The sequence below is a fragment of the Giraffa tippelskirchi genome, chromosome 14 (genome assembly GCF_054371585.1).
Source record: "Giraffa tippelskirchi isolate mGirTip1 chromosome 14, T2T-mGirTip1v1.2.pri, whole genome shotgun sequence".
Taxonomy (NCBI): Eukaryota; Metazoa; Chordata; class Mammalia; order Artiodactyla; family Giraffidae; genus Giraffa; species Giraffa tippelskirchi.
Window position 1 is genome coordinate 45,290,302 of NC_137288.1, and position 17,244 is coordinate 45,307,545.

Here is a 17,244-nt window from a genome sequence, read left to right on the forward strand (position 1 = left end):
CTGGCAGGCTAAAGCCCATGGAGTTGCAGAGTCAGACACAACGAAGCATGCAAACGAATGGAAACATATTTAAATAGCCACACGTAACTGATACTGTCTGCAACAGGATACGAATAGAATAAAGGAAATGGAACTTAAAGCCACCGCTCAGCAAAGGTCCTGAAATAATGCCTGGGACTTATGCATCCCCGGAAGAGGGTCCTTCCTTTCTTCAGTTTTGAAATCACTCCTCTGCTTGGCGTAGATGTCTCAGCCTCTTCTGAGATAGTCAAGAGTCACGAAGGTCATAAGGAATGTTTCTTCCTGTCCTGAGCCATCTCCACTTTGTACCCAGTGGAGCAGGTGTCAAACCCTGATCTGGAAGGTGGAAGGGGTCAGAGAATTGAACTGGAGGGTGGGTTTGGATGGACAGGTTATGGAGAAGTCCTGCCCCAGGTCATGTGGATGACGGTCTCCAAGATTCCGATGGCGAGGTGACCCACCCATCTGGAAGTTGCTAATGTCACCTAGAGATGAAACTAGTATTTTCATATAATGACAGAACATTCTAGAGGAACTTTGCTGGGCCATCTGGTACTCCTATTAAAAATGCAAATATAATTACATTCTTTGTTTTTTTTTATCATCATCCCAGAGAAAAGGAAAGATTAGATTTTTTTTTAAGATTTTGGAAAGAAGCCTTCACAGTTTATTTTTTAGGGTTGCCGAGCACGTGATATTCATTTAATAACCATTTCATCAAGTCTCATAAAATTTTCCATTCTAAGCTACCAAAAGTGACACTTTTCATAAGTTCTTTTCTTTGCAATACAGAGAGAGTATCCAACTCCTCAAGTCACCTTGGGTTTGACACAAGGCATGTGAGTGTAGAGGTCACAAAATGTTTAAAGTCATAGTGGAGACTTGGGAGGGTTCACTGTAAGGGCTTCTAGGTGATACTAGTGTTAAAGAATCCATGTGCCAGTGCAGGAGATCTAAGAATCGTGGGTTTGATCCCTGGGTCAGGAAGGTCCCCTGGAGAAGGGAACGGCAATCCACTCCAGCATTCTTGCCTGGAGAAGCCCATGGACAGAGGAGTCTTGTGGGCTACTCCACAGCATTGAAAAGAGATGGACACAACTGAAGTGACTAAACAGCATGTACACTGTAGCTCCTCACATGCTTTCTCGGGAGATTCTGCCTTCCAATGCTATTTATTCTACAATTAATTCCATGGGGAAACATCCTTTTCACTGATTCTCTAATCAAAGAATACTCTCAACATCTGCATACATCTTGAATCATTAGGCAAAGAAAACAATTTTCAATAAATCCTTGTCAGAGCTCTTGGAAGAGATGAACTTCATCAGGGTGAATTTGAGATTCCTCTGTCAAATTATTTTTCACCTGACACTCGTCAAACATTAATGACCCCCAGTTCTTAATGGCGTGTCACGAAGGCAGGAGTAATGGAGAATGTGCCAGGCACCCATGAAATCTACTCGGTGTTTGAAAGAAAGGCCCTGGGTTCAGTGCCCACCATGGGGGTGACGGAATAAAACAAAAAGGTTGTGCTGCTTCTTGTGGGTGTGAGTGTGTTAGTTACTCAGTCGTGTCTGACACTTTCTGACTCCATGGACTGTAGCCCACCAGGCTCCTCTGTCCATGGGATTCTCCAGGCAGAATACTGGGGTGGGTAACCTATCCCTTTTCCAGGGGATCTTCCTGACTCAGGGATCAAACCTGGGTATCCTGCATTGCAGGCAGATTCTTTACTGTCTGAGCCACCAGAAAAGCCCCTGCTTCTTGTGAATCTGAGCCAAAATGCTAAGTAAAACATGCAGCTTTTCCAGAAAATGCAATATTTTTAAGGCGCTACCTACGAAGAAGCCTTCCAATAGCACACCAGGGGTGATGTTGGATCGCATAACTTGTCCCCTGCTGGTTCTCAAGCTCAACCTCAAAAAGGAAACAATTTCCCAAGTCGGATAAAAACCAAAGTTCCCACAGCTGACCTCCTGCCTGTGCAGTTAGAGCGGACGCCCCCAGGGCAGGACACTTACCTGTACTTGCAGCTGTAGATGTCCACCCGGCCTGCCAGGTCAGCCCCGGGGCTCTGCACGTGCACCGCGGCCTCAGACAGCTGGTCTGCTTCCGTGGCATACTCGACCATGATGACGTAGTGGCCGACCCGTGGGACTCGCAGCCGAAGGTGCAGCTCCACCTATCGAAGAGCCCAAGATGTTGGAGAGACGTGAGATGCACTGGATGCGTCTCCACAGGCAACAGTGAAACTGGGGCTGAGCGGACCCCTGGGAGGAGTTTTATATGTCATCATAGTAAGAAACGTGGCGCTTCCTGGGTGGCGCTAGTGGTAAAGAATCTGCCTGCCAATGCAGGAGACGCCAGAGACACAGGATCTTTTCAATCCCTGGGTCAGGAAGATCCCTGGAGTAGGAAATGGCAACCCACTCCAGTATTCTTGCCTGGAAAATCCATAGGCAGAGGAGCCTGGCGGGCTACCGTCCATGGGGCAGCTGAGAGTTGGACACGACTGAGTGACGGAGCACTCAGTTAGAAATGTGGTCCTGCAGGCAGGGATCCCTGATAAAATTCAGGATGCTCTGTTAAATTTGAAATTCAGATAAACAACACATAATTATAGTTTAACTACAGTTCAAACTAAATGGGGGCATCCGGTATTTTTATTGTCTAAATCTGGTGACTCTACTAATAGGGGTCTCTATTCCTACTACTGAAACGGAGCAGGACTCTATGGTCCTTCCTCCCAACCATGTCCTCTGCTCGTCTTTTATCTGTGGAAAAACTTTAGCCAAAGAATAAGTTTAATCACAGAAATGAGAAAATGCACAAACAATGGAAAACAGTCAAAGGAGACCAAATAAACATAATGGAGTCACTAAACATAGTCAAGGACTTTTAGTTGCTTCTCAAGGGCTACAGATAATATTCTGAGCCATATCCTGTGAGCTGTCTTATAGATATTGAAATCCTTACCAAGTGGAGAAGTTAACTACATGATAACCAGACCACAGTCATGGCATAAGATGCCACAACTGCAAGAACTGGCCTCAAGAAATTGAAACAAATTGACCCTGGAACTGAAGATTAAATCTATTAAAACAATCAAGAAGACACTGGTCAGATCGCCAATGACCAATTTCAAGCTAATTGTCGGGGCTGAGTGTGCGATTTCTGCATGTAGCCCCCTCCCTCTGTTTATAAAAGCTCTTGCCCACTCACGGTCAGTGGGAGGAGCTGGCCTATGGACAGGAGTCTGTTCCCCCTGCCCCTCCTCTGCTGCTGCCAGCATCCAACATAAAGCAAACTTTCTTTTTCCATCATCCTGGCCTCTTTGATGGCTTTTGAGAGGCAAGCAGCTGGACCTGGGTTTGGTATTATTACCAATATATTTGCCTTGTTTCTCAAGGCCAAAGATACTTTAAAACTTGAAGTAAAAAAGGAATTTCCAATGGGAGATAAAAGGAATGCAAGTATGCCTCGATGGGCTACAAAGATGAAAATATTCACTATCTGGTTCTTTACAGAAAAAGGACGCCAGCCCTGGCATCACCTAGTGGCTAGGAGCCTGGAGTCTGGAATCACACTGCTTCCAGCTGTGTGACATGGAGCAAGTTACTCAACATCTGTATGACTTAGCATCTTCCTGTGTAAAAATGAGGATAACATAGTGCCCACCTCTTAAGATTATGAGGATTAAGTGAATTAATATGGGATGAGCTCTTTGAAATGTATCTGGCCTATATAAGGGGCTTCCCTGGTGGCTCAGATGGTAAAAAATCTGTCTGTAATGCAGGAGACTTGGGTTCTATCCCAGGAATGGTTCCATCCCAGGTTAGGAAGACCTCCTGCAGAAGGAAATGACTACCCACTTCAGTATTCTTGCCTGGAGAATCCCATAGACAGAAGAACCTAGCGGAGTACAGTCCATGGGGTTGCAAAGAGTCGGACACGACTGAGTGACTAACACACAGACATACACACACACTCACGCTTATAAACAATGATGATTATAATTGTGGTTATTGCTTTTTGCCATGACTTTTTTTTAACTCAGTAGTGTTTAGTGCACCATACAAACATACTTCACACTTCTAACGTCTGCCCTTCCTCCCATTCCATAGTACGAATGTAAAATCATTTATTTAACTAATCCCCTATTGATAGACATTTAGGTTATCTCTAATTTTTCCTAAAACATATAAGGCTATATGATCATGTATCTATATCTATATATATAAGTATGAAGAAAGTGAAAGTGAAGTCGCTCAGTCGTGTCTGAATCTTTGCGACCCTGTGGACTGCAGCCTACCAGGCTCCTCCAGGCTCCTCCGTCCATGGGATCCTCCAGGCAAGAATACTGGAGTGGGTTGCCATTTCCTTTTCCAGGGGATCTTCCCGACCCAGGGATCAAACTCAGGTCTCGTGCATTGCAGGCGGATTCTTAACCGTCTGAGCCACCAGGGAAGTCCATTTATATCTATATCTGGATCTATATCCTTTTGCTAGTATTTCTGTAAGATTCCTAGAAGTGGAATTAGAATCACTAGATCAAAATGTGGTGCACATTTAATTCCTGAGCCAGTATCAGAACTACATTCCTTAAGCAGTTTAACCCACTTCAGCCCATAAGCTCAGGCCCTGTCAAGCTTCACCACACTTAATTAAAATCCTCCTGCCACTGGTCCTCAGGAAATTCACATCTGCTGTACCTTCCACACAGTTCTGAACCGCACACCTGCTTATTTTTCACAGTGATTTTTCTATCACTTAAATAATAGAAAGACTTCCCTCCAGGAGAAAACATAGATTATCTACACCACTTTCCCACTCATTATACAGTGAAATATGATGCTGCCACTGGTCCACCTGGGGAGGTAATTACCAACATCTCTCCCCTGGGATCTCCAAATGAGGGCTTGTCTGTCTTCACCCCACCACGAAACATGCAAGGCCAATGATGAGCTTTCTCCCAGGAGTTATTATTGGCTGCCAGGTCTATCATAGCACTCTATTATAAATTTCTATTACTCTTCCCACTCCAAGCCATATGGGTTGGCTTTTGGAAGACTTGGTAGGGTTTTGAATATATCTGATGATAGAAACGGGTTTTGAGAAGTCAGACAAAAGATGCAAATGATAGAAAACAGAAACCTTACTGTTGCTATTTATCATGTGTTATTATCTTTGAAGGCTTCCCAGGTGGTGCAGTATAAAGTATCTTCCTGCCAATGCAGGAGATAAGTCTTAGCCACTAGGTAAGTCTTAACCACTGGATCACCAGGGAAGTTCCTGGATTTGTGTATTTACATGGATGGTGAAGCCATTTACTTAGGGAACTCTTAAGTGGAATTTGAGTTCATGACAAACCTAAACAGTATGTTGAAAAGCAGAGACATTACTCCGCTGACAAAGGTCCATATAGTCAAGGCTATGGTCTTCCCAGTTGTCACGTATGGTTGTGAGAGCTAGACCATAAAGAAGGCAAAATATCAAAGAATGTCCCTTCAAAACGTGGTGCTGGAAAAGACTCCTGAAAGTCCCTTGGATAGCAAGATCCAACCAGTTGATCTTAAGGGAGATCAACCCTGAATATTCACTGGAAGGACTGACGCTGAAGCTGAAGCTCCAGTATTTTGGTCATGTGATGTGAATAGATGACTCATTGGAAAAGTCCCTGATGTTGGGAAAGATCAAGGGCAGAAGGAGAAGAGGGTGTCAGAGGATGTGATGGCTGGATGGCATCACTGATATAATGAACACGAACTTGGGCAAACTTCGGGAGATGGTGATGGACAGGGAGGCCTGGCGTGCTGCAGTCCATGGGGTCTCAAAGAGTCGAACACGGGTGTTGTTCAGTTGGGTGACTCAACAACAACTGAGATATCTAAGAGGTAATGTCATGAAGAAAGTGGGCTGTGCTACTCTGCATGTAAAACAGGAGGTGTGACTGGACACACCAATTTGAGAATCATCTATGTAGAACTGGTACCTAACACAACAGACATGGAGAAGACTGCTTAGGGAGGGACTACAGAGTAAAAAGACAAGGGCTAAGACTGAGCCTCAATAAATTCTAACATTTAATGCCTAGACATAGGAGGATAAGCCTACAAATGATAGTTTGAGGAAGCAGCCAGAGAGGTAGAAAGAGACCCAGTCTGCTCTTAAATTCTGGAATTTAAATTCTGCTCTTAAATTCAAGGCAAAAAGACTGTTTTAAAATGGATGGAGTATTCAACAAGTATTGAAAGCTGCTGAGAAGTTGAATAGATGAAGACTGGAAAATATCCATTGGACTTAGCAAAGCAACACTAACAAAATCACTGGAAATCCTGGCCCCCGACAAAAAAATTAATGGGACTGGGAGGTGAAAGTCAGACTGGTGTGGGTTGAGGTGTCAATGGAAAGTAAAAAATTAGAAATTGTGAGTCTAGACAATTCTTGGCTTTGAAGGGACAGAGAGTTATGGAGCAGTGGTTGAAGGATTGTGGCAAGGGGAAGTAGGGTTTTCATAAAAATAGGACGAAAGTGAAAGTCACTCAGTTGTGTCTGACTCTTTGCAACCCCATGGACTATAAAGTCCATGGAATTCTCCAGGCCAGAATACTGGGCTGGAGTGGGTAGCTGTTCCCTTCTCTAGGGGATCTTCCCAACCCAGGAATCGAACCGGGGTCTCCTGGGTTGCAGGCAGATTCTTTACCAACTGAGCTATCAGTGAAGCAAAAATAGGATACAACTTAGCATTTTTTAAATGTGGGATGACTTCCAGTTCAGACGGCACAGGAATTCATATTTGCTGTACCCCTTCTCCAAGAACTCTTGCCTGGAAAATCCCATGGATGGAGGAGCCTGGTAGGCTACAGTCCATGGGGTCGCTAAGAGTCGGACACCACTGAGCGACTTCACTTTCACTTTCACTTTCTCCAAGAGACGGCAACTATGGGTGTGTGTTAGTTGTAAAAAGGATTTTTTTTGTTTGTTTTGCAACCCTACAGTCGTGACTGTAGCCCACCCGGCTCCTCTGTCCATGGAATTCTCCAGGCAAGAATACCGGAGGGACATGGTTGCCATGTCCCTTTCCAGGGGATCTTCCCATCCCAGGGATTGAACCCAGGTTTCCTGCATCACAGGCAGATTCTTTACCGCCTGAGCCACCAAATAGTTTTCATAGTAAAACAACAACAACATCACGAAAAAGTTTGGGATTAAAAGGAGACAGATGATGGAACATAAGTAAAGAAAAACTTGAAATGGCACCAGGGCTGAAGTCATGGGCTTGTTCTCCAGGCCGGAAGCAGGCTGTGTGGGCCAGCAGTTCAGAATACGGAGAGTAAAGAACTAAAAATGCTTCATATGAGACAGGGGCCAGATCCAGGCTCATTTTTTGAAGCCAAAGGATGAGGGTTGCTTCACATCATGAAAAGCTGAAGAAAAAAAAAAAAATCACGGAAAACCTGCCATCTGGGTTTCAGCTTTATAAAAAATGGTGGGATATGGAAAACAAAGATCAAAGATAAGATCAAAGATAAGACCAAGAACTGAGTTAAGCACCCACGGGCTCAGTGTCCAAATCTGTACTATCCCCAGTACCACACTAAGAGACGCTGGCACATTGTTATGCCTGGCTCTGGGCTAAGGGTACAGAGAACCAGACAGACAAGCCAAAATGAGATGGATGTAGGGAAAGAGGGAGAAGATAAAAACCTCTCATTCAAAGTAAGCCAGCAAGCAAACAAAATAAGCCTCCACAACGTGAAGAAATCTAACATGAAGAAGAACAGTCAAGGGGACTTCCCTGGTGGTCCAGTGGCTAAGACCTCATGCTCCCAATGTGGGAGGCCTGGGTTTGGTCCCTGGTCAGGGCACTAGATCCCACATGCAGCAACTAAGACCCAGCACAGCCAATAAATACATAAATATTTAGACAAAAATAATTTTTCTCTTTAAAAAAAGATACAGGCAATAATATATCATCAAGTGAAAATGAGTTTACCTCAGATGAAATAAACTTTATGAAAGTCTGGTGAAGTTTTAAAATAAGTACACTGGTCCCTAATCCAGAACCCCAAAACTCTGAAAAGGAAAACTTGCTTTTTGTAACGTGTTTGGTTACAAAACCTAACCTAACTCTAACCAGTCATCATTTGGTGGTAAAATCTGACCTGAACTAACTTCATGTATATAGTCTTCATGTATCTCCCTTGGTGTGTCTATTCATGTGTTTCACTGGAAAAATATTAACCTGTCTGACTACAAGGTGCTGTTCCAGAACCCACTATAGACGTTATGTATGTGTGTACAATCTTATCTTTTTAAAATTTTAAAAATTCTGAATTCTGAACTATACCTTGCTCCAAGGATGTTGAGAAACTCACAAAGATCAATGGAGTAACTCCTCTTTAAAAAGTAAATGAAGTTATAAAATAAAAATTGGCAGAGGAGGAACAAGAAAAAAGTAAATATAAGAAAGAGTTATTAAGAAATCTTTTGAGATGAAAAGTACATGTTACATGGAACTGGGAGGCTAAATAAAATCGAGACTAGAGACAGTGAACTAGAACATTCATGGATTCTCCGCGAGTCTTGAGGAAGTCACTCAGAAAGCAGTGCAAAGAGCCAAAGAAACATACAAATATGAAAGAGTAATTTAGAGACAGATTGAGAGGCTCCAACATTCTTCCAGTCTGACTTCCAGAAAAGAAGATGAAAGGATTTGCAGCAGAGTGATATCTGTAGAGATACTATCTGAAAAATTCCCAGGATAAAAGACATGACTCTTCACATGAAATTGCAGTTTGAGTACTAAAATAATTAAAATAAATCTGCACCTAAACACATCAAAATGAAACTTCAGAACATCACAAAGTACATCCTAGAACTTCTTGTTAAACATACAGGATGTAGCACACCTCCCTCTCAGAAATCCATAAAAATAAGGGTAAATATTTTTTGAATCATAAACCCACAAAGAAAAGAGAATAGAGAAGAGGAAAAGAACAGACCAGAGACATGAAAGATTTGGAAGCTAGAATGCAAATGGTGTTAACTAATTGAACAGACCAAAGAAAGATGAAACCTCTGTGTGTGTGTGTAGGTTTGGGTTGGGGTTGAGGTTGCTGTTGTGGTTGGAGTTAGAAGAAAAACATCTAAGAAATCTCTCAAAACATAAAACAAGATAAGGATATTGAAAAGGTGGGCTAAAGATAAAGAAATAACTTATCAAAGGAATAACTCAGGAAAGTTTCCCAGAGAAGTTTCTAGGGTAAAAAGGGTACCACAGGTGTTGGATTAGGCTACCTCTAGAAGAAGTGAGTCCCCCATCAATTCAAGTATTCAACAGAGGCTAAATGAATCAATATCTGACAATGATAATGTAGAAAGAATTTTTTCCAGGAAGAGAGATCAGATGACTCCTAAGACCTTCTCAAACTCTGTTGGGCTTCCCTGGTGACTCAATGGTAGAGAATTGGACTGCCAATACAGGATCAGTCCCTGGGTGAGGCAGATCCCCTGGAGAAGGAAATGGCAACCCACTCCAGTATTCTTGCTTAGGAAATCCAGGAAATCCCATGGACAGAGACGCCTGGTGGACTACAATCCATGGGGTCGCAGAGAGTCCAACTCTAGCTACTAAACAACAACAACAAATTCTGTTAGTCTCTGACTTTTAGCACAGTGATCTTAATGCTTCATTAATGCTGTGCAATAGAGCTTTCTGTGATAGCAAAATATTCTGTAATGTTTGCTGTCCAATACATGGGCACTGCTGCTGCTGCTAAGTCTCTTCAGTCGTGTCCAACTCTGTGCGACCCCATAGATGGCAGCCCACCAGGCTCCCCCGTCCCTGGGATTCTCCAGGCAAGGACACTATAGTGAGTTGCCATTTCCTTCTCCAGTGCATGAAAGTGAAAAGTAAAAATGAAGTCGCTCAGTCGTGTCCGACTCTTAGCGACCCCATGGACTGCAGCCTATCAGCCTCCTCCGTCCATGGGATTTTCCAGGCAAGAGTACTGGAGTGGGGTGCCATTGCCTTCTCCAACAATGGGCACTAGACATATATGATTACTGAGAGCTTGAAATGTGGTTAGTGTAACCAAAGAACTCAATTTTTAGCTTTACTTAAGTTTCATTAATTAAAATATATATAGCCACATGGCTACTGAATCAGACAGCATAAGTCTCCAGGCCTTCAGATAACACAGTAAAAAAGGATTTTTAAATAAAACTGGACAGCCCAGGGCTGAGTTGTATGCATCATGCAAATAGAACAGCTCAGAGCTATGGCTCCAGGCTAAGTCAGAGGCAGGAACAGCTCCTGATGAATCATCAGCGTTACTTCCTGGACATCAGCCCTTCCCAACTGTACCTCCCTGCTATGTGGGGTACACACACACACACATATTTGTGTATATGTGTATGCATGTATGTGCACCTGTATACACACACACAGCAGGGGTAGGGAGAGAGTGGACTGAAGATTAGAATGGAGAGGAAGTAAGATCATTTTGTTTTTCCGTATGCATATTTTTCTTTTAAATTAATTTTTATTGAATTATATTTTCTTTATAATATTATGATAGTTTCTACTGTACAGCAAAGTAAATCAGCTATACCTATACATATGTCCAATACTTTGGCCACCTGGTGCGAAGAGCTGACTCATTAGAAAAGACCCGGATGCTGGGAAAGATTGAAGGCAGGAGGATAAGGGGACGACAGAGAAGGAGATGGTTGGATGGCATCACCGACTCAATACACATGAGTTTGAACAAGCTCCAGGAGATGGTGGACAGGGAAGCCTGGCGTGCTGCAGTCCATGGGGTTGCAAAAAGTCGGACACGACTAAGCGACTGAACAACAAATACATATATCCTCTGTTTTTTGGATTTCTCTCCCATTTAGGTCACCACAGAGCAGAGTAGGGTTCCCTGAGCTATACAGGAGGCTCTCATTAGTTATCTATTCTATGTTGTTGTTGTTTAGTTGCTCAGTCGTGTCTGAATCTTTTGCTACCCCATGGACTGTAGCCTGCCAGGCTCCTCTGTTCATGGGATTGCCCAGGCAAGAATACTGGAGTGGGTTGCCATTTCCTTTTCCAAGGGATCTTTCCACCCAGAGATCAAACCCAAGTCTCCTGCATTGCAGGCGGATTCTTTACTGCTGAGCCATTGGGGAAGTAATTATGTCAATCCTAATCTCCCAATTCATCTCATGGCCAATCCCCTTTCCCCTCTTGGTGTCCATAAGACTGTTCTCCATGTCTGTGTCACTATTTCTGTTTTGCAAATAAGATCATCTGTACCATTTTTATAGATTCCATGTATATTCATACGTATTGCTTTTCTTATTATAATAAATAGAAAGGAGAAGAGGGCAGCAGAGGATGAGATGGTTAGATAATATCATCGGCTCAATGGAAATGAACTGGAGCAAACTCCAGGAGAGAGTGGAGGACAAGGAAGCCTGGCATGCTTCATTCCATGGGGTCACAAAGAGTTGGGCACGACTTAGTGACTGAACACAACATACCTCTTTTGTAAAAATAATAGTTGTAAAATAAAAACTGAAATAAAATAAAGACTAAACTTAAGAAATACCATTAAACTCCTACAACTTCTACCTTGAAAATGTTAGGAATGTAGTTTACAAAAAGATACACATCTAAATGGTGAGTGAGAATACTGCATATATTTTCATGTCACGGATTTAATCCCCCAGTTTTCCTCAAGGGTACAAAACAGAGAACACTGTAAAAAGTAAGGAATGAAAACATTGTAGAGAAAAGTTTTGTTTTTTTGTGTGTGTCTTCATTTTGAAGTAATGAGTTCTTACTGTTGATACACAGTGCTTCTAACTCAAATCTTAAAACTGTACAGTCTTAAATTGTTTTGAGGCTCAAAGAACTCCTGGAAGAAAAGCAATGTGAAGACCTGTAGTAACCTGTCCTCTGAGCCAGGAAGGAGGTGCCTTTGGGTGTAGCAGTTCCAGATTCTGAGCTCAAGGAATTCAGCTGCTACGAATTATCTAGCCCGAGGTGATGAGCAGTCAGTGAGTGTTGTATCCTTTTAGGGTGAGCTCTGTGATTTCTGGAGGCTTTGTAGAGAAATCATGCCCTGAATCAGGGCAAACAGGATGCCCCCTTGTAAGTCCAGAGAATCAAAAGGAAAGAATTCTGAGGTTGTTCACGTTGCCTGCCATGTACAGAAAGTGCTGGAAGACTAGCCTTTCCGTGGCTCAGCGTGGCGGACTGCCCAGCCCCAGCCTGAACCAGAGAACTCAGCACACCTTTAATTAACACCTCTGGGGAAGTCTTCCAGATTTACCTGAATATGAGATGCAATTGTGGCCAAGGGTTTTCAGCAGAAGGACAGGGAGGTGGTACAATATCTGATAGAAAAACAAAAAGCTGCCTCACCTCTCTTCCACTGAGGTCCGCCATGACTGGGTGTGCGGGGGTGGGCTGCCTCACTGCCAAGGGTCTCAGCTCCCCATCAAGCAGGAAGTGTCCAGCCTCGCAAGCCAGGGCACAGGGGAATCGGGTTACTGGCAAATGCTGGTAAAGCAAACAACTTCAACAACAACAACAAAATACAACAGTTACAACTGAGAACATAATGCAGAGGATCAAATTTATCCCCAGGACTCCTGTCCATCCCGTGCATTCATTCATTCCCTCATCACTCTTCAACAAACTCTTACTAAGTGCTTACTACAGGAACTGTGTGATAAATTTTCATCTGCATGAGGAATGGGAGAAGCAGTGGTCCACAAACACAGATTCGTTGTAAGCACTTCCCCTCACTAGATGCATGACCCTGAGCGTGTTACTTAGGCACGCATTGCCACTTCCTCATGTAAGAGGGTAAGAGTCACTCTGAAGCCCTAGCTACAGGGTACAAAGTGCTTTGTGAGTCTTACTTGAAACACAGTCACCACCACAGAGAAAAGCCACAATTAAGTCATTAACCAGAGCATCCTGTTCAGTCATGTGCAGTCATGATCCTAAGGGCTATTGAGAATCCTTGAACCCAAAGCTCCTGAGTTAGGGGACCCGATGATGCACCTGCTGCCCATACTAACTTCTCTTGGGGATGGCCCACATTGGCACACGGCTCCGTGACTGGCAGCTGCAGAGAGGGGGCCTCATAGTAGTCCCTGGGGAGCAGTACCAGGTAGTCCTAGGAGATAAAGACCGAAACAATGAATACTCATTAGGAGGGCAGCCCTAGGTTAGTATTAATGATAAAATAGCTGCACATACTAGCTAAATGAATAAAAATGAGGTGAAACATTCTAGTTAAATTCTCCATATCAACTGCTTTTTCTTTCTGCCCCCTGACTCATCAGGACACACCAAGCAACCTATGGCAGCTCAGATGGTAAAGAATCTGCCTGCAATGTGGGAAACCCAGGTTCAATCCCTGGGTTGAGAAGATCCCTGGAGAAAGGAATGGCTACCCACTTCAGTATTCATGTCTGGAGAATTCCATGGACAGAGGAGCCTGATGGGCTACAGTTCATGGGGTCACAAAGAGTCAGACAAAATTGAGTGACTAACACTTTCACTTCTTAAGCATCGGAGATAAGCGTTTCAGGCAAACATTTTTATTTTCAAAGTTCAGGGAAGTTTTACTGCTTCTTCTGGGTTGTTAATAAACTCAGAACTAAAGATAATAATAAACTGTCCATTGAAAAGATGTTCTTTTGACATGCTGGTTGCCTTTATCCCTATAGGATCCAGAGTTGTAGATAATGTATTCTGGCTTTTTACTCCTCCAGCAGAGCAACGCTCTCCTGGCTTCGTGTAAAAAGTGATGTTTTGTGATCCTGGTGAATCAGCCTGAACCTGGCCCACTGCCTGTCCTGGGACTGGAGAGGAAGAACATGTTCCACTGAGGGTGCCAAGTGGAGCCCACGGCGGGGATTCAGAGAAGCAGCTCTTCAGAAAAGGGCAGAGGCTGGTCTTCTGCCATCCTAGCATCCCTGCCTATCTGCCCAGGGAAGGAGGGGGAATGTTTGTCACAATGGTGAGAAACTCGTATGCTGGCCACAAAGCTTTTCTCTCTTCATAGCCCTCAATTTGTCTATAACAGAAGGGGAGAATGTGTGGGAGAAAAAAAGTAGAAAAAGTAGGGGCTCAGTGGTCTTAATACCTGAGTGGGTTTTAATGTAATTTTTTAAAAGTTTTGATTGAAGTATAGTTAATTTCCAATGTTGTGCTAGTTTCTGGTGTACAGCAAAGTGATTCAGTTATATACATGTATTTTCTATTATGATTTATTATAGGATATAGTTCCCTGTGCCATACAGTAGGACCTGATTATCTATTTTATACACTATAGCTTGTATCTGCTAATCTTAAACTCCTAATTTATCCTCCCCTCCTCCCTTTCCCTTTTGGTGACCATAAGTTTGTTTTCAATGTCTGTGAATCTGTTTTTGTTTTGTAAATAAGTTTATATGTATCATATTTTCACATATAGGTGATACCATATGGTACTTGTCTTTCTCTTTCTGACTTACCTCACTTAGTATGGTAATCTCTAGGTCCATCCATGTTGCTGCAAATGGCATTATTTCATTCTTTTCATGGCTGAGAATTATCCCATTGTGGAGAAGGAATTGGCAACCCACTCCAGTATTCTTGCCTAGAGAATCCCGTGGACAGAGGAGCCTGGTGGGCTGCTGTCCATAGGGTCACACAGAGTCAGACGCAACTGAAGCAACTTAGCATGTATGCATGCATTGGAGAAGGAAATGGTAACCCACTCCTGTACTCTTGCCTGGAGAATCCCAGGGACGGAGGAGCCTGGTGGGCTGCCCTCTATGGGGCTGCACAGAGTCAGACACGACTGAAGCGACTTAGCAGCAGCAGCAGAGTATCCCATTATGTATATATACACCACATCTTCCTTATCTATATGTCGGTTGATGGACATTTAGGTTCCTTCCACGTACTGGCTATTGTAAATAATGCTGTTATAAAGATTTGGGTGCATGCATCTTTTCAAATTAGAGTTTTCTCTGGATATATGCCCAGGAGTGAAATTGCTGGATCATACGGCTTCTCTGATAGCTCAGTTGGTAAAGAATCCGCCTGCAATGCAGGAGACCTGGGTTCAGTCCCTGAGTTGGGAAGATCCCCTGGAGAAGGGAAAAGCTACCCGCTCCAGTATTCTGGCCTGGAGAATTCCATGGACAGTACAGTCCAAGGGGTCGCAAGGAGTCGAACATGATTGAGCGATTTTCACTTTCATAACAACTCTGTTTTTAGTTTTTTAAGGACTCTCCATACTGTTTTACATAGTGGTTGCACCAATTTACTTTCCCACCAACAGTGTAGGAGGGTTCCCTTTTCTCCACAGTCTCTCCAGCAATTATTATTTGTAAAATTTTTAATGATGGCCATGCTGACCTGTGTGAGGTGATACCTCATTATAGTTTTGATTTGCATTTCTCCAATACTAATTTTTAAAAGGTTATTGCTCTATTATTAAGCTTCCTTTGGTAAAGACTGTATTTCCCCATAACTTTATGGTTGCACAGATTTTAAAACAGTAAAATTTGATAATGCATGCTCAATAAAATATTTCTAGAGAAAATGAGATTATAATATGGAAGCATACATAGGAATTTTTGAGTCAGACATGACTTAGCAACTGAACAACAATAAAGTATGAATTATGACACAACTGCAGTGGCTAAACATCATGAAGAATCTTCCATGCCTATCTAGTAATTTTTATCATGAACTTCTTCTTTCCATTAGTCCAACTTTGTCCCCATTACTGGCCTCAATGGAATTTTCCTCTTCATTTCTACATCTGTGAAACATCCTTAAACTTTAATAAAGCAACAAAGCTTTCTACAAAGAAGCACAAGAAAGGCAGGGACAGCTTAAACCTTCACATTCTGATGATAAGATCCTAGATTTGGAAAGGACCATGTGGATAAGCATGGTCCCTACTGCATGGGGCAGGCGTGGGGTTAAGGAACTTGCCCGAGATCTGTTCATTTAGCCAATCAAGAGTTGAGCCAGATGGAAAAGCTTTACGTTTTCCACTCTGAGCACATGAAACCAAGAACTACCAAAGACTGTTTTGAAAAGACCTTGCTATAAGCAAAAGCAGACATCAAAGCAGAGATCTGAGAAGGTAGGCTTCATCCCTGACCTCTCTGGCAATTCTATTAAAGTGCAAGGATACGGCCCTTCCTCTGGTAAAGAGTTTTTTGTCCAAGGTAATCTGGTGATGCTATTACCACAGTCAAGGCAGAAGAAGGCAGGAAGGCTGTCACAGAGAGGCACTGGGTCTTTGTCTCTCCCTTCTCTTTTCACCACCAAGAACTGCACTGATTTTAGCATCTTTTCTTCCTCTAGCTCCTTCTGATTCATTCTGCACAATTCCCAGAGAGTTTATCTTTTTTATCACCCTTCTGATTCATGATGAAAAATCCCAAAGAAATTTTTGAAAGGCTGGGACATAGGCTCATCAAGGTTTTGCATTCATTTTGATAATGTTAAAATTTCATGAGTTCAATTTTTTTTTTTTTTTTTTTGCCTGTAAGAGACTAGCTGGAAGACTATAAAATCTATTTTGTTTCCCATATTATTATGCCTGGTGTCTCAGGCATAATGATGCCTGGGCTTCCCTGATGTCTCAGTGGTAAAGAACTGCCTGCCAAAGCAAGAGATGCAGGTTCTTTCCCTAGGTTGGGAAAATCCCCTGGAGGAGGGACTGGCAACCCACTCCAGTATTCTTGCCTGGGAAATCCCATGGACAGAGGAGACTGGCGGGCTGCAGTCCATGGAATCACAGAAGAATCAGACAGGACTTAGTGACTGAACAATGCATGCTGTTACGCCATGTAAGGACAAATGTCACCACAGGTTCCTATACCTAAAAGGGAATCAGCTATGATTCTTCTATCTTCTGCTCACTGTGGTCACTATGGATGGACCATCTCTAAGGGGGGAAGAATCACCACTCAGAACCCCCTCTTACCAGCAGGACTCCCTCCACCTTAATGCAAGCAATCCACGTCCCTGGTACAATTGAAAACGGGTCTGCAAAACCATTTCCAGGTACAGTGACAAAGGCTGGCTCCTTACTCGGCTGGAATATGATCTCTTTGCTTTGAGCAGCACCTATCAGAAACGAAAAGAATTGCTTAAGGCATTTTTTGAGCAGTTAGTGTTCTGATTTTAGATATTCAACTTAA

General features: G+C 43.0%; 1 protein-coding gene across 5 annotated transcripts in view; it reads right to left on the bottom strand.

The window, feature by feature from the left end:
- Positions 1-17,244, bottom strand: part of LAMA3 (laminin subunit alpha 3) — a 257,192-nt gene that overhangs the window by 117,921 nt on the left and 122,027 nt on the right. For all 5 annotated transcript variants that reach the window (XM_081563208.1, XM_081563206.1, XM_081563204.1 and 2 more), the window contains 4 exons: positions 17,028-17,170; positions 13,105-13,202; positions 12,440-12,593; positions 2,043-2,203 (listed from right to left, as the gene is read on the bottom strand). In XM_081563208.1, the coding sequence (XP_081419334.1) occupies positions 2,043-2,203; positions 12,440-12,593; positions 13,105-13,202; positions 17,028-17,170 (556 nt within the window). The remainder of the gene's footprint in view (positions 1-2,042; positions 2,204-12,439; positions 12,594-13,104; positions 13,203-17,027; positions 17,171-17,244) is intronic.